The sequence below is a fragment of the Dermacentor albipictus genome, chromosome 2 (assembly GCF_038994185.2).
Source record: "Dermacentor albipictus isolate Rhodes 1998 colony chromosome 2, USDA_Dalb.pri_finalv2, whole genome shotgun sequence".
In the NCBI taxonomy this organism is placed as follows: Eukaryota; Metazoa; Arthropoda; class Arachnida; order Ixodida; family Ixodidae; genus Dermacentor; species Dermacentor albipictus.
In genome coordinates, this window is record NC_091822.1 from 41,352,480 (window position 1) to 41,370,509 (window position 18,030).

The window sequence follows — 18,030 nt, forward strand, 5'->3', positions numbered from 1 at the left end:
TAACGTATCAGTGTAAACGGTGGTTGCTATCGTTGCCACTTGCGATTTGTTGCGTGCCCACGAGTGCAGACGGGAAGAATCGAAAGGCGCCTTTTTTGTTGTTGTTCTTGACCAAAACCATTATTAAGCCTACAAATAATAAGCCAAGGTAAGTTCGGTTGTTGTTTTTTTTTTCATGGAAGTGCGGAAAATGATGAAAGGAATGAAATGGGCATCTGCTTAAGAATGTTTAGTGTGTGCAGACCGCTTGGTTTGTCTTGAAGAGTCGTTCGCGTAGCATTCAACAGATGGTAAGCACGATCATTATTAGCTGGACTTGGCACACAGCATATCGCTGCGGCAAGTTCGGGGTGCAATCATTACTTGGGAAATAAAAAAAAAAGCGAATTTCGACGACAATATTCAGGGGTGCGATCATTACGTGAGTGCGATCATTATGAGAGTAAATTCGGTATCGCACGCCTCGAACAGGTGATAACCCCAAATGTGCCACTTTTCCCTGCTGCAGCGGCACTTATTGAGCATCATGTTTCGCTCTGGCGGCATCATAGCCACCGTACTCTGGCGTCGCCCACCGTCTCGATTTTGTTTCAGTTGCCTGTTGCCATTTTAAAACATTACACAATGGGAAAATGACTTATGGAGCGTATCAAGAAAATAAACAGGCGCTTACAATACACACGCTTTTATTTAATGAATTAATCAACAAATCATCTTTACATTTTGCACTAAAGTAGTGCGAAAGCTGCAATTTTTGCCATCTCGTGACTGATTAGGGTTCACAGCAGCGAAGGCCTCGCGACTTGATTTGCAGCGCAGCCGCGGCACTTGTCTTCATCCAAGACATGTTTTTCACTACCCCACGCACATCCCAATTATTTTTTCTCCACTGAGCTGGTCACTAACAGATTGTTTGTCCATTGCGATGTAGCTGACGCTTTTCACCCTCGGCAGCTTCTGCTATGTTTGGAACATTATGCGTGTAGTTATTGCACTGGGTCAAAATGAAAGTACTGTTTGCCGCAATTGCTACAAACAAAGCTGCGGTCACTATCGACGTAATCATGGACAGTGACTACAAAACTCTGAAGGCATGTGGCCAACGTACACACCGAGTCAAAACAAAACTACTGTTTGCCGTAACCACTGCGGACTAAACGGCAGTCACTGTCGACACGATTATAGATGGGGACCACGCAGTTCTGAAAAAATTTCACTAACCTGCTGTTATGCCCAGCAGTAAAACGCAGAACTAGCCATTAAGAGTTCCGACGTTCCTATTGTTCATGTACAGTTTACACTGATGTCTACGGCGATGCAGACTCCGCCACTACGTTTCACTTAGACGCTAACGCCAATTTAGCTTTTGCCAAGCTCCGAGTGTTGTCGGAATTAGTCAATGTGCGGCCAAATACGTCCGAGTTGAGAGTTTGGTTTTATTTATGCCTGCCTGGTCCAGTAGACGAGTCTGAATTATCCAATTTTGCAAATTAGCTAGTGTCAAATTAACTAGGATTTGCTGTAGAAGGCTAATGTGGAATAGCAACAAGCCCAAACTTGTATTCCATAAAAACATATTCCCTTGTGCTGTCCTTTCTTTAAGTTTTGTAGCAGATCACTGGACATTGGGCAAACTCTCTTCACCATTGATTGGGTGGAGTGTAGTGACAGTTGTGTGGTGCACCTTGCAGGAACGGCCAACCAAGAAGTCGGTGGTGGCGCCAGCTGCCGTCGTGCGCCGGAAACCGCACTTTCTGAGTGAGGCGGAGGAGGACGACGAGGAGGAGTACGACCCGAGCAACCCATCGGTGGGCTCCATCGCCAGCGTGGTCAAGGTCTCTGAGAGGAGGTGAGTGGGGCTCACAAGAGGATGGCACCGAGCTGGAATCGAGGAGTTGCAGCCTTTTTTACAAAGCTCTCAAACAAGCACTGATACACCACTTTTAGAGTCGTAAAGACTCTACTGTGCAGTTCTTGCATCCAAAAGGTGACACTTGGGAAAGTCTGAAGGGTGGCAAATATTTGGAAAATGTTTTAAGAGGGGACGCGGGTCTTAGAATGGCGAAAAATGGACAAAAAATTGATTTTTAGAAAAACGCATTTTCGGTCTGTGTGAACCTTCGAGCACCTGCCCTCAAAATATTATCGCTGAATTCGATCGGCAAATACGATAAAAACTGCTTTCAGAACACCAAGGGAGCGGCGAAACTCTCTGAAACGGACAAAACTTGTTCAAACTTTCTGCGCGCGCAAGCGCGAAGCCGTCGGCCGATCGCCGCCATCTTGGTCTTGTTTTGAAGCTGGTTTCTTTGTGCGTGTTTTCCGGCATCTCAAGATGGCGTTGCTCAAGCAGAACAACCGCCGTTGCTGGCTTTCCAAAGAGCGTTTCCAGGCCGCTGATTGGCTGGAGCGTGCGCACGAGGTGTTCCGCGCCTCCCATTGGCCGGCGTGACGGCTGCGTCATCTTTTTCTTTTTGCCCATTTTGTTTCGCGTTCTACGCTGTGGCGTTTACCGTGCGTGCTTTTTTGCCGTCGTGTCTTCGTGCGAGCGTGTTTCCCGACGCAGTTTTTCCATTTTGTTCCGGGATGGCCGGAGACACTCGCCTAAAGAAGAAGACGCGTCAAGCGTATGGAAAAAAACGAAAGCATGCGTGGAATGCGCAGTCGGAGGACGGCGCGCTGCCAGCATCACCTGTAGCGTCCGAAGCGGCGCCATCGGCCCGTTCTTAGCCGATATGTAGCACATCGGGCGTTATCAAGTCTTCGGCAAGCGCTTCCAGCAGCGTCCAAGACCGCATCGATATGGTGTACTATTCCGCTGACGAGTCTGCCGATAGTGCGAGAAATGCGGCTAACTTGAAAAAGCGTCTGGCGTCGCAGTGCGCAACGGCACGAAAGTTCATCCTGCTGGACGTCGAGTTGGTGAGCGACAACAAGGAAAATGGCACAGAATTTGTCATCGTGGATTTAGCAGTGATGATGCGTTGTTTGGGACTGTGCTTTGCCCCGAGTGCGGCATGAAAGATATGACTCGGTCTAAGTCGGGCAGAGAGTATGGGCTCTCTTCAAAGCTCGCGCTCTCCTGCAGCACCTGCGACTTCCGCGAAGAGCGCTTCTCGTCTCCAAGAGTATCCGGTGGTGCGCAGTCCAAGGTAACGCCTTTCGAAGTCAACGTGCGCGCAATGAAGGCCATACATAGCATCGGCAAGGGAGCAGCAGCCCTCGGTGACTTTTTCGCCATAATGAATATATCTCATCGTGGCTCGCATCACAAAACTTATCAGGGTCACATGAAAATGATGGTGGAAGCTTGCACTGCGACCGCTACCGAGTGCGAGGCTGCTAGTGTTGCTCGCGTAAAGGAATTGTATGTGGAGCTTGGCAGCACGCCAGGAAACATCGACGTTGTCTACGACGGCACCTGGTTTACTCGTGGACATAGCTCCCACATTTGTGTTGGGTGCATAATTGAGATGCACACGGGTCTTGTAACAGACCTTGTTGTGCTGTCTAACTTTTGCCTTGGCTGCGCAAATGGGCCAAAAGAAAATGAGCAAGGCCATGCAGCCTGGCTCACCCAGCATGCTCCACTGTGCCAGAAGAACGTGGACTGTAAAGCAGGGCAAATGGAAGTGGAAGCAGCCCTGTGTTTGTTTCGGCGCTCAATAAAGCCGAACCTTTCGTGCACTGACTGAAGATGCTGTGTATGGTTTCATAAAGGTTGAAAAAAAAAAAAGACTGCATCAACCATGTGCACAAGCGCATGGGAGCTGCCTTGCGCACCCTTTCGGACAAACAAAAAGCCCAAGGTGAGCCACTTGGGGGTAAGGGCGACTAACGCAAGAGAGGATCAAGAAGATCACGAATTATTATGGCTACGCTTTACGGAGCCACAAAAATGATGTGCCAAGCATGCAGAAAGCTGTCCAGGCCACACTGCAACACATGTCGTCGACGGACGAGGCACTGAGACATGACCTTTGCCTTGAAGGCCCAGAGTCATGGTGCAAATTCAATAGGGCCAGAGCTAAGAATGAGGAGCCCTTGCCATACAAGAATAGCCTGCCTGACTTTGTGTGCCAGGCATTGGAGCCTGTGTATAGGCGGCTGAGCGATGATGCTCTGTTGAAGCAGTGCAGTGATGGGATCGCGCAGAATTCCAATGAAAGCCTGCACACCATGATTTGGCAGCAGGTCCAAAAGAACCATCATGCCTCAATGCGTAGCACTGAAAGGGGAGTGGCTGAGGCTATCAGCCGCTTCAACCAGGGAATAATGAAGAGTAACACACAAATTGCCAATAAGCTTGGCTACAGTGCGGGAACCTGCTTAGTGCGCCGCAGCCTTGAGAAGCATAAAAGTAGGCTTCTTAAGTCTCAAAAGGAGCACTTGGTTGCTACTGATACCAAAACTAGGCTTGCAAAGTGCCACAAGCCATCAGGTGACCCTGCATACAGCCCTGGTCTGCTGTAGACCAATTTCATCCTGGGACAGTGAGCAGTTTTAGGTCATCTGAATACAGTCGCTGACCGTTTATTCGGACCTCACGGGGACTGCGAAAATGTCCGAATAAACAGGTGTCCGAAAAAGCAGATTAAGAAAAAAAAATGAAATTCTTTATTTCCACGCACTTATTCGGGCTCGGCAGTAGGCTTGAAGAAATCGTGAATGCGCCGTTGCACGCCGTTCCGTTTACGCGCAATCAGATAAGCCTGATCTCTGAGAGGGTCGTACGATCACTATAGGTGGCTGAAAGCACAGTCACTGCTTGTACACGCTCAGCATGCGACGGCAGCGTAGCACATGGTGCGTTCATCTTCCGACTCAAGAGTCATCGTCCAGCGGTGCAGCAGAAATCTGACGAATGATTTCGCCGTCGTCGAGTTCTGCGCACGTCAGTACAGCAGTGTCGGCACCTATGAAACTGTCAAATGAGACGGTGTCCGGAGTCGCAATGCAACCACTGCGCAGGTCTCGGCAGAACATTTTCCGCGTCAGTAGGGAGCACACTTGACATAAAAACGTTTACAGCGCAAACACATGCAACCACAAAGTAAGGGACAGGACACAAGCGCTTGTGTCCTGTCCCTTACTTTGTGGTTGCATGTGTTTGCGCTGTAAACGTTTTTATGTCAAGTATGCACCAACTCGCCCAGAAAGAAGTTTTAATGAAGTAGGGAGCACATTGGACGGCGACAAATCTTAGGCCTCCCGGCATTCCCCAGCGCAGTCTGTACGCGCACTGTCGGCTCCATTAGACACTTGACGGGATGTTTCCGTATGCCGCGTTGGATCACCGAAACCTCGACACAGCGCACAAAGCAAACACCACCGTGCCGACACCAGTCGCACAAACGAAAAACGCGGCCTGCTCGCAGCGTCGTGCGCGAAGAAACAAATCAGCTGCTGGATTGTCTTGACATGGCCTACTAAGCTGAAACCGGAACTGCTGTAGAGCCACTCTATCGAACCAGTACAAACGATGGTGATGAGTGGGGATTTCCAGTAGTGCCACTTCGTGGGGCAGCAAGGAGGCTCCATTCAAAACAAAAATGGCGTTCAGCAAGTTGAACCATGCGCCGGTCAGAGTCGGTGCATGGTGCTCTCGATCGAGTTGGCTCAAGGAGTGTCCGAAAAATCAGACGAGAGGTTGCAAGGTGTCCGAAATTTCGGCAGTTGTTATACATTATGGTCTATGGGGAGAATGGTGGCGCCGCGAAGCTGACCGAATAATTGGGCATGTCCGAAGTTTTGGAGTCCGGAAAATCGGTCGGCGACTGTAAATATGCTGCTATGGTTTAGCTATAAACATTGTGTAAGTTTGTTTATCTGGGGCAAGACCACTTTATTACACAATTTGAATTGTTCTTTAGAGTATAGGGCACTGAAACAAGCATGTGAAGGTGGTAGATGTAGTTTCTTATACCAACCCTAGGGGTAGTACATGGCTTTATGGCAAGCTTTTGCAATTTGGTTTGGTGGGTACCATCACATATTTAGTATGGTCTTTCTCTTGAACAACAGAGCTACACGATGATGCCATTCACAATGCTGTAGCTGCATTCTAGCAAAAGGTATAGTTGTCTCAAACTTCAAATGCGTTTTTCTCAGTTCGATGTTTTTTGGGCACCACATTCAGCCTTACGGGGCTTTTTTCTATGTCTTTTTTGAGTGCACTGACAAATTTGGTATTATTGTAATTGTGTTGAAAAGATCTAGGGGGTGATGCTATTTATGTTACCCTAGCATCATTTTGCAACTTACAAGTTGAGATGGTAATGTGAGAAAATTAAACAAAATTAATTGCAGTAAATGTTGGTTCATTTTTTTGTCTATAATTTACTTTCAAATGAATAAAAATACCATCACCCCCTAGATTAGGTCTTTGGCATTGAGGCCAAGCACTTGGTTATTGTGTTTGGCTAGGCGAAATTGCCAAACAGCCCCGTAAGAAGTACCCTTTAATTTTTTTAATATCTTCAACTGTACCTGAACCGGTGCAGCTACCAAAATTCTGATTACAGATTTGAAATCAGTGTAAAAAAACTGATCAAGACTGTGAAGTTTCATTCAGATCGGACCAAGAATTAAAAAAAAAAAATTAAGACCCACTTCCCCCCTTAACTCTCCTTAAAGTGAGAGAAATGGCTGTTTTTGTAGGCTACAGTAAACTACTTTTTTTCTGAACTATTGTACTCAAAATTCTATGCAATTATGAAAGCAAAGCAGAATTAATCCACTTTTGAGGCATGGAACTTTTATACACAAGATTTATGTCATAAAGAAAGAACTTCTAAAGAACAAGATTTTAGAATAAAATTGAAGAGAGCTTCTCAAGATATGCTTGTATCTAAAGAAAGAAAGCTAAATAATTTTTGAAATGCAGTCGAACCCTCTTAACGAACTTGATGGTTCCGTGAAAAGTAGTCGCTATGTTAGTATTTCATTATAATGAACTGAATGAATGCGTTGGTATTCCAGTTACTTTAAAAAATAAACAACGCTGTTTTATGCATTCAAGCACCAAAGTAATTGGAACACTAATGCATTTTCATGGGCACTTTCAAATTTAATATCTTGGGACTGGTTCTGTCAAAAAAATTTGTTCCAAGTGGATACGCTGTGTGAACTCGGCAGCTATACAGTGCAGTCCACTTGAAACGATATCGAGAAATACGAAAAATATGGTCGTTATAACTGATCATCGCTATATCTGGACTTCCGTAAAAGAAAAGCTGCCGGATGTACCTTTGTAGCTCCGAAGCCGAATTCACCACTTTCACTAAAGAACGGATGTTGTAGCAAGTAGGCTGTGAAAAACAAAACATTATTTCTAGCGCCAAAGATCCTGTCAAGCGTTAGGTGCGCTGAAATAATCTGAAATTTGTACTTGCTTTCGCAGCAGTTTCAGCTTCACAACCGTGGTATGCATAGCTTGGTATGGTATGCAGCTGCGTGGTATGCAGCTGCTGCGCGAACATTGGCGGCAATCCTCTGGAACGCATAAAATCAATTAAGGAGTCAATCGAATACAATGCACCTTGCGGACATCGAGGTCCGGCTCAAGGAGCCGCTATCAATCTTGTTGTCCCTGTTGCTGCTGCTGTCGCCACCGTTGCACAACATTGCCGTCTGTCGTGACGGCACACCTTCAGCGATCGCCTCGTCAGTGATCTCATCGCAGAACGAGGCAGCACTGTCTGCAGTCAAGAACTCCTTCGTCAACGCACCACCTGTGTCACCAGCAGCAACATGCTCCCAGAGCTCGGTTAAGTCGGTGGCATCCACTGTGTTGGTCTCACTATAAGTAGGCGGAGTAGGTTCATCCTGGTGCACAAAGCCCGCCTTTTTGAAGCAGTTTTGTATGGTAGACTTCTTCGCTTCATACCACTCACCATAGATGAAGCGCACGGCCTTGAAAAGGCCGAATTTCAGGTCGGGGGCCTGTCTGCATGGCCCGACGTGCCAGGAGCTGTGCGGTCAATGACTAATATTAGCCACTCCAGCATTCGCCGCTGATGTAAAGCCTTAAAGTTGACTATCATGCTGGCGTCTAACGGCTGCAGGCCTGCCGTCGCGTTGGGAGACAGAAACATCAATTCAACCGATGTCAGCTTCGGGTTAATACTGTGTGCGCTACAGCTGTCCAGTAGCAACACTACTCTTCTTCCTTGACTTTCAGTTACGCTGTCCAACTTGAGCAGCCATTCCTCGAACAGGTTGCAGGTCATCCACGCCTTCTTATTGCTACAATAGCGGACTGGGATGTGCTGATTTTTGAAGCATGCTGACTTCTTGGATTGTCTGATCGTGAAAGGCTTGAGGTGATCGCTCCCATCCATGCTGACGCACAGCAACACAGTCACCCTAAGTTTAGAGTGCTTCCCGCTGAGGCATGTATCTCCTTTAAGAGTGTGCGTCTTCAACGGCAACATTTGAAAAATAAAAGGGCAGTTTCGTCACAGTTGTAAACATCTTTGTCCACGTAACGCTCCACCACGCCGGGCAGCTTTGTCAGTAGCCACTGCTGCTTCGCCTGCATATCCAAGGACGCCCTTCTCCTACCAAGTTTTTATAAATGATGCCGTGCCGCTCTTTAAAACGTTGAATCCAGGCTCCCCCAGGCTCAAAATTTGGCTGTCCCAGAAGAAAAGCAAAGGTACCAGCAAAAAGCGAAGCGAAAAGCGAATGAGAACATTGCAAACTTCAGTAAGAGAAATCCATCTAACTACTAAAAAAGAAACATTTAAAAAAAGTTTCTAATAAATGCAGCAATGTTATTTCGTTTATTTGCACTCTACAGAGCTTTGCCTTTCTGAAAAAAAAAAACAATTACAGGGATAGCACAAGTAGAAGCAGAAATAATGCACCTCCAATAAGGCATCATCATCAAAATTGTAGTTTTGAGAAAACAACAGAAAAGATTTCACAACTGATACATTGAAAGAAAGTTTGAAAAAATGGCACCAAAGGCCATCAGTAAGCACTAGGTATGATTCATTGCCATTTGGCCGTTGTCAGTCGACGACATAGCATGCACTGCGAGTACGTTCACTTCAAAAAGATTACACGTTCTTGGGCCCCCAATTCCCCGTGAGCTCCGTAACGACACAACTTTCTCAGACCTCAAGCGTTTCCAGCGTCGCAGTCGTGAGACTAAGACAAAATGGCGACTATTTTCGTCGTTTGAGCGCTCGTGGTCCTTGGAGCCGATCATGACTTGCCATCTTGGTCGCATGCTCAAACTGGTCAATAATAGCGCGCGCCGTGAATTTCTTTTTCAGTAGTTTTTTTCATGACCACAGCGCCGCTAATGTTGCCGACTGATGAATAAAAGCCAGAAACGTGAGCTTTCGAACGATACCAAGGTGGCTATGGCAGAGTGCGTGGTTATAGAGTTATGCACGACGAAAATCGGGCGCGATTTGTCCCCAAATTAAAGGGCGACACTTGCGGATTCCCATCTTTAGATCACGATATAGGCGCGTAAATGTGTCAGGAATGTGAAAAATAAAAGTTGAAAGTTCGAATTATGGGCTGATTTTCGACCCCAAAAACCCGGGTCCCCCCTTAAGCAGCGGTTTGTGACGTTTCTGACTCAGTAAAGTTACCCGGGTGGTCAATATCTGCTTGTTTTGTAAGGTGTTTATTTGATGGGACTAGGAGCAGTGCAGTGGCCACAGTCAAAGGCAGAGTACGGACTCCGAGCGCGAGCGGCATTAACGAGTGGAAGTGGACTGTCAAAAATGGAACTACGGGAGAGGGCCATGAAAGGGAAGAAAACGTGCAGTATTTATACACTTTGGGCAACAAAAGTATGTTATTTTTGTTTGATGCTGTGGTGGGCTAGCAGCGACAACGGCGGTGGCCTCAAACTTGCACAAGCTGTGAGCCAGCTTTTCTGCCAGCCCCTCTTCTCAACAAAAACCTGCATGAGGCTGACGTAATGTGCAGCATCTGCCATTGTCGGGCCTGAATTGCCCTTGCTGTCGCCTTCCGTGTTGTCCTTATCATGGTCGTTAGATGACACTACGGCAATAACAGAGGCAACGATAAAACTACTATCCTCACTTCGTACAGCCATCTACTAATTTGCTATGGTAATCGGTGCTTCGACTTTCCGGTGGAACTGCGAATTTTTTCTTTTTCTTCTCACGGGTAGCTAGATCGTGGGCGAGACGGCTGGTGCCATTTTGAGGCGCGCTGCGTCAACTTGTTACGCTCGCCGTGGCTTTCACAATCGCCACGAGTGGGACATGCTGCACTGTGGCAGATACGAACTCGTGTAGGCAAACGCATTGCCGAGTCTCGGCATCGTTTGTTTAAGGGGATACAAATTTCATGGTTATTCTGCATGGAAAATCTGTTCAGAAGGCAAGATTTTGATTGTTATATGCGATGTGCGATGAATAACGTATGGTTATATATGGGTTTTTTTCTCATAGCCCTAATCTGTAAGTTGGCACTCTCAACTCGGCTCATCATTATAACTGATATATTGTTATATGCAGTACCTCTATAATTGAACTGCACTGTAACCAAGAACATTATTCACATATCTTCTGGCTGCACGCTTGTGTGGTAGTCTCGGTGATTGCAAGAATAGAGCAAGCCGGAGTACCATGACCTCATGACTCATCAACCTTCTGGGAGCCAAAACTAAAACTTGTAAAACAAGCATCGTACTAAATTTGTCAGAGTGCTCGGATGCTTGCCAATAGTTTGGCATGGGGTTTAATTAAACTCATTTGTTTTAGCGTCTGTTTCACTGACACTGGGTTCACTATAGGTTCAGCAGAGTGTACTGCATGGGAGCTGCTGTGATCTGCTGTGTGCAGACGTGGCCTGTGGTTCGCTCCAGTGCCGAGTCGTGCTCCTCCCTTCTCCTTGCAGATCAAGTGTGCCCGAGAACATGCAGGCCAACAAGCTTCTCCTGCTCAAGGCCATGAAGGCAGCACATCAATCTGTCTCCAGCACGGCTCGCCGCAACCCCTGTGAGTCTCTCATCAGTTTATTTTTAAACATTTACAGCAATGTTGCTGTGTATATAAAAATTCAGTGCCTAATTTATATTTTCTTTTTGTAGGGGTGTGCATATTTTAAGTTTTCAATACCAGTCAGTAGTCCTAATTGTTTGAGTTGCTTTCAATTTGATAACTTGATATTTAAAATTTTCTGCTATCTGTATGTTGTTGGATAGTGTGGGACTAGAATGCAAAAGGATAGAAAATTGGGCGAGTTGGTACGGTAACATGATCTTGGATTGTAGCGCCAAGTGAACACGGACCTGTCCTGTCTGCTCCTTTCTGTGTCCGTGTTCACGGGACTAGAATGTTGGCTAATGCTTATCGGGTGACAGAAAAACATGTTGCTAGGCTGTTAAATAAACTTCATGCTGTCACTCCACCTTCACAGAAAATATCCAGTGTGAGGGAACTAGTGTCAAAACTGCAAGTGAAGTCACTTTGTTCTCTTTTATTAATTATTTTTGTATATCTAGAGGTTATAGTTCCATCCGAAAATCTTTAATTCTTTGGTAGCCTGCCGATCTTGTACATCAATTTAGGCAAACAATGTTGTAGTGAAAGCCCCAAAATTGACCATTCCATACATCAACCCACTGGTTAATCAGTTGTCACCGTATAAGCTATCAATGAAAATGTCACTGTTGGCTCTTGCTCCGTGCTGTTTCTACAATGAAACATTGTTAAACCGTTATTGGCCGGAGCTCGGAAAAAGTATGTACTAAGCAGTAGTGCTGCGTAACCGAAATAGCATGAGGTCACCCACTTACCTGTCAAAAACGGAACTCAGGGAGAGTGCGACGAAAGGGCAAAAACACGCAGTATTTATTCACTTTCGCACAACAAAAGTCTGCCATTTTCTTTTGATGCCACGGCGGCCTAGCAGTGATGACAGTGGTCTCAAACTTACTGAAGCAGCGAGCCAGATTTTCAGCCAGCCCCCCTCTTGTCGACAAACAGGCATGGCAGATTCCTTGTTGGCTTTGCATTTTCTCCACGCACGAACTTGGCAGCGCTGCAGAAGTCACAGGGCGCCTTTTTCATTGCGGGGGGCTGTTCTCATCGTGACGATTGCATTCGTGAGGCTGACGTAATGCGTAGCTTCTGCCACTGTCGGGCCGTGTTGTTACTTTCCGTGCCGTCCTCATCACTGTCGTTAGGCGACACTTCGTCAACAACAGAGGCAACGATGGCGAAAACTCTAGCCCCTTAGCCGACATCTTTTTGCAGTTGCAGCTGTGCTGCCAACTAAGTTCTCTGCATTCCAAATGCCACACACTGTAGCCAACGGTAGATCCCTGTCATATGCCAGCGCCGACTTCTTTGTGCCACGTTCGATAGCACGAACAATGTCCAATTTTTCTTCTATGCTGAGCACCCGGTGTTTTTTATCCAAGCTTTGGCATGACGCGAGCCTTAGCTTGCACGATGCCACAACGCTCTCTGGCATGGCGCCAAAATGATGTTGATGTGGCTTCATGCGCAAACGCACAGTGCACTTGGAGGCCGTTCTGATCTCTGAGGCTTGTTCTGCCAGGCTGCCTGATGGGGATGACACACCGCTGTGATTGCGAGACGAAAAGAGGAAACACTATGTGTTAACCGATACGTGTGCAGTAAGCTGGTACTGTTTATGCGGATACAAAATGCATTTTGTTCAATGGCTACTGAGTCGGCGATTTGACATTACTACTTTTGAAATGAAGCTACTGTTTAGGCGGGAATGGTTTAACGAGGTTTTATTGTATTTTCTATAAACCCCAGTGCCATGCACCACTGAAGCATGTGCCGTGTGTGCAGGGATGCTGACACTAAGAAAACCGCCCACAAAGAGGAAGCTCCATGTCACCTCCAGTGTGCAGTGTTTCTTTTTGTTTGTTTTTCACTATCCTTGCCATGGACACTGCAGCTGTCTTGCTGGAGGCGGACACGTGAAGTATTCCAATGCTTAAGTACATTACGGAAAGTGCGACCATGTGGCATCTTTGTGAGCATGGAGGTTGCATTTCTCACCATGCACAGCAGGTACGACTGCAGAAAGAAGTGCATAAGAAAAGAGAGGTGTGCACCGAAAGAAGGAAAGGACACGCCTCCATTGCTAGGTGACACGTGCCTTCCCATGTTTTTCTCTACTCCGACGCCATCCCACGTTTTCTGAAGCCACGCGCCACGTTGTGCACTTCTTGTGCCTTGTCATCTACCGTGAAGGATACACGAAAATATAATCCCCAGATTTCAGAATATTAATTCGTAGTACTGAGGGCATTGTTAACAGGACGTGGAAACTGGCTCGTGATCAATATTTTGAAATGTTCGGTATTCTGAAGTTCGTTGTATGTACTGGAACATTTTTATATTGAAACCATAAGGCAGTTAGCGGGGTCTTCTGAAAAGTTGAAAAATCTAAAAAGTTTGTTAATGTAGTGTTTGTAGTAATGCGGTATCACTGTACCAATGAGCGCAGCCAGCCGCCATTGTGAATCAACAATTACCCTTCAACTTAGATCACATTTTTGCGCAAGCAGACAGGGACAACAGAGAGATGTGACACCACAGTAAGCTACCGTGTCCCTTTTGTCCCTATCTGCTCGCGCGAGAATGTTATCCAAGTTCACATACCAACATGCCAAACACACATCAGTTCCCTTCAACAAGGCCAAAAAAGCCGCTCTTACTGTTAAAGGAGGCTCGACGAGCCAGGAAAGGTACAAAAATGAAAGATGGATGGCAAACACGGTCTTGGAAGTTACCACACTGTAACGTCATGGATTTTTGAGTAATGGGACGTGTGGGTTGAAAAATGTTCATGTCCATGTTTTCAGCTTCATTGTCATTTTTGGATCGTAAACTTTTATTTCTGAAAATATAAAGCTGAAATTTGTGCGAGAAACCAGCTAAAAATGCACCTATGTGAGCTGTAGTGGTGCGAGAAGTCGCCAAAAGCTGAGAAAGTTTGTGCCGTTTTCATCCTTCTCACATGGAAGAGTGGCGCCATCTTCCATTTACAATAGACCTGTGCGCAGCATTTGCCATGTCTTCCAAGGTTCACCGGCTGTAGGTCTCGTGTCTTTGCCGAGAACAAAAAAAAAAATAACAAAGAAAGGACACGTCTGTCAAGCACCTTGAATTGGACGTCACGCAGCGCAAGGCTGCCACTAAACTGCGGTACTTGGCCTATGGGGCAAAGCCGAACCACAACTGCCGCGAGTGCTCACCAGTAGTAATGATTCATCGTTTTAAACCTGAGTTCTCTTTGCGTTTTCCCCTGCTTGCCAGCCCGAGAAAGAACGATTTTGGTGCTCAGAAGTACAGAACTCGACACGAGCACCGAGGAAGACGCGGCGTAAGACGTTTTGGAAAACAACAGCCTACAAGGACGTTCATGACACTCCGATTTCAACTAGTCCTAACGGCAATATCTATCACTGCGGCGGTGATTGTGAGATTGACGCTGCTGTGGAATTTGTCAGTGCATGCAAGAAGAAGGTCAAATTCGTCCAAAATGGCTCAAGACCAATCGGTGCTCCTGTTGTTATAGCATGGTGGTGTGCGAGGGCAGCACAGTAGCAGCACTTGTGGCAGGTTTGGTATGCCCCAGTTGCAGCATGCAGGAACTCTCTGTTCGCGAGGCAGCTGGGAAGCCCAAAGGCCTTTCGGTCTTCCTTGGAAATGGGAAGTATGGGAAGCTTTCCATCGTCCTGTTTGCAAAAAAAAAAAAAAACCTAGGATCATTTATCTCAAGCAACAGAACTTGCAATGCGCATATGACAGAGGAGTTCCTCATACAAAACACCACTGTCACAAAGTTCTTGAGTGATGGCAACATCAACATCTACCCTGCCATCTGTGGGGCACAAGCGCCAGTGCCATGGAGGAAGAACAATGTATGAACCACGTTGTGAAGCGCTTAGGCACAGACCTGCAAGAACTAACAATGCCAAGGCCACAAGGTGAAAAACTGAAAGACACAACCATCAAGGAACTCAACACTGACAGAAATACAGGCGGGCTTGGGTGCATGTAAGTGGAAGTGCGTGCAGCGACGCATCGGCTACTTGTTTCTTGCACAAGGGCCTTAAAAATAATTAAAACCAACCTTTTTTGGACAAATTAGTTTTTTTTTTTTACATTCGATAGGTTGGACTTATTTACGTTACCTGTGGAGCCCGAATTATTGGTCGTTGGCTGTACTCTAAACACCTCTTGCCTATCTAGACTGCTGACCGGTTCATGCCTCCATTCACTTTAAACTCGAGCGCTTCTTGAAGGTGTACGTTACCTACAGTTGTGGCTAGGTGAATCCCGTCGCATTCCATTAGGATGTGCTGAGTGGTCTCCGGATTTTTTCTGCAGCATAAACATGACTTACACTGTTGCGAATATTTGCTCTAGTATATTATTGTCCGTAGGCAGCCAACTTGAGCCTCGAATAGCAATTCTTTAGCAAAGAGTGTGAATACAGTCGCCGACCGATTTTCCGGACTCCAAAAATTCGGACATGCCCGATTATTCGGTCGGCTTCGCGGCACCGCCATTCTCGCCATAGACCATAATGTATAGCAACTGCCGAAAGTTCGGACACCTTGCAACCTCTCGTCTGATTTTTCGGACACTCCTTGAGCCAACTCGATCGAGAGCACCATGCACCGACTCTGACCGGCGCATGGTTCAACTTGCTGAACGCCATTTTTGTTTTGAACGGAGCCTCCTTGCTGCCCCACGAAGTGGTGCTACTGGAAATCCCCGCTCATATCATCGTTTCTACTGGTTCGATAGAGTGGCTCAACAGCAGTTCCGGTTTCAGCTTAGTAAGCCATGTCAAGACACTCCAGCAGCTGCTTTGTTTCTTTGCGCACGATGCTGCGAGTAGGCCACGTTTTTTGTTTGTGCGACTGGTGTCGGCACGGTGGTGTTTGCTTTGTGCGCTGTGTCGAGGTTTCGGTGATCCAACGCTGCCTACGGAAACATCACGTCAAGTGTCTAATGGCGCCGACAGTGCCTGCGCAGACTGCGCTTGGGAATGCCGGCAAGCGGGTGCCGGGAGGCCTAAGATTTGTCGCCTTCCGATGTGCTCCCTACTGACGCAGAAAATGTTCTGCCGAGACCTGCGCAGTGATTGCACTGCGATTCCGGACACCGTCTCATTTGACAGTTTCACAGGTGCTGGCACTGCTGTACTAACATGCGCAGAACTCGACGACGGCGAGCTCATTCGTCAGCTTTCTGCTGCACCGCCAGACAATGAATCTGAGTCGGAAGATGACACACCGTGTGTTACGCTGCCGTGACATGCGGAGCGTGTACAAGCAGTGACTGTGCGACCCTTACCGAGATTCAGGCTTATCTGATTGCGCGTAAACGGAACAGCGTGCAATGGCGCATTCATGATTTCTTCAAGCCTACTGCCGAGCCCGAATAAGTGCGTGGAAATAAAGGATTTCATTTTTCTCCCCTTAATCTGCTTTTTCGGACACCTGTTTATTCGGACATTTTCGCAGTCCCCGTGAGGTCCGAATAAACGGTCGGCGACTGTAACGGGACACAGAAAAGAGGCACACGACACAGGCACTTTTCTGTGTCCATTTATTTGCACTGTTTGCTAAAGAATGTGTTCATACCAACAAGCGCGGCTAGCCACTTTTCGAATAGCAAGGCATTTCCCTTCCTGTTATCGTACAGATTTTCCCTTCTAATTTCTTTCTTCTAATTCTTGTAAATCTCTATGATCCTTTTTATTTACATCTTTCACACCCACTTTACCATCTCTGTTTCTCTCGCTTTCTTTTTTATGACTCCTAGTTGTCTATTAACACTTTCAGTTACGCTGTACTTGGTTGCCAACTTCATTGACCTTTTCCTCCATTTTGTGTCCACACTTTTTAGGTACAGATATTTGTGCACTTTATCTGCCCATTCATTTTGATCCATGTTCCTTCTTTCAAAACTAATTTTGTTCTAACAAACAAGAAGCAGTGTGGAACATCAGTGGGCCGTGATGCTGATGCATGTTGTGCTCCCTTGTGGTGGCTGCTAGCACTTAGAGCAGTTCATGTTATAGCTTCGCGTGATCTGTATCGCATAGGACTGTGCTTTTGATATTGAAATTGTTGCTCAAGTGGCTTGCATGATATTTGTTCACAAATGCTGCCTGAGAAGGTGCTGACTACTTGGACTGTTGTAGGTATTTCTGGACTAACTTTCATTGCTGAAGCAGAAATCGCACCTTGATGAAATTTACTATGTAACTTGTTCACTGCGACAGCACATTTTCAAGTATCGATTCCTGTGCTTGATGACCTATTGGTAGATCACCTGTCATACTCCTCTGGAGTGTCATAACCTACCAGTCAGTCACCTTAGAGTTGTGCTCCTCCGAAACTTCCCTAAGGTGCAAGTAGATGGCGCCACAATGTGTCACATCAGAAGCAACAACTTTGTTCATGTTCATTCATTCTTAGCATTCTTACGATCAATTCTTACAATTTTCGCAAGCTTGCATTGCAAGAAAAGAGCTGCACAGCTGCACAGTAAGAATAACAGCCGTGACCCACGTCATAGTGCACATGTAAAGTTTTTTGATGTAGGTACAACCTTGTTGTATTGAGACTTCAGTAACACCTCATGATCACAAAAGATAGGCAAATTAATGGCGTTTAAGATGTGCTGCACACATCTTGGGACACTGTTACCCAGACACCTAGGCAGCTGTTTGTTAGTTGCAGTGGTTAATAGTTTGTGTGCTCTGGTGGACATTTGCAGCAGCCCGGGTGGAACCGTACCAACCAACACCCCTCCGCGAGCTGGGCTCAAAGCGGAGAAGACCTGCCAGTCGTCTAGGCTCTACGAGAGCTAGTGATGCTGACGATGAGGACTCCATGCCGCCAGCCAGTGAGTCATGCTTACTGCACACCTAAATTGAATTCACTGTTGACCAAGCTAGCATTGAATTTAAAGTGGTTAGCAGTTGAATCGATAATGGCATAGTTAGCCGCATGCCCTTAGCGGC

The 18,030-nt window shown here is 46.5% G+C and overlaps 1 protein-coding gene across 2 annotated transcripts in view; it reads left to right on the plus strand.

The window, feature by feature from the left end:
* Nab2 (Nuclear polyadenosine RNA-binding 2) overlaps nt 1–18,030 on the plus strand; it is a 133,696-nt gene that overhangs the window by 30,419 nt on the left and 85,247 nt on the right. For both annotated transcript variants that reach the window (XM_065430210.2, XM_065430211.2), the window contains exons 7-9: nt 1,692–1,849; nt 10,894–10,994; nt 17,784–17,912. In XM_065430210.2, the coding sequence (XP_065286282.1) occupies nt 1,692–1,849; nt 10,894–10,994; nt 17,784–17,912 (388 nt within the window). The remainder of the gene's footprint in view (nt 1–1,691; nt 1,850–10,893; nt 10,995–17,783; nt 17,913–18,030) is intronic.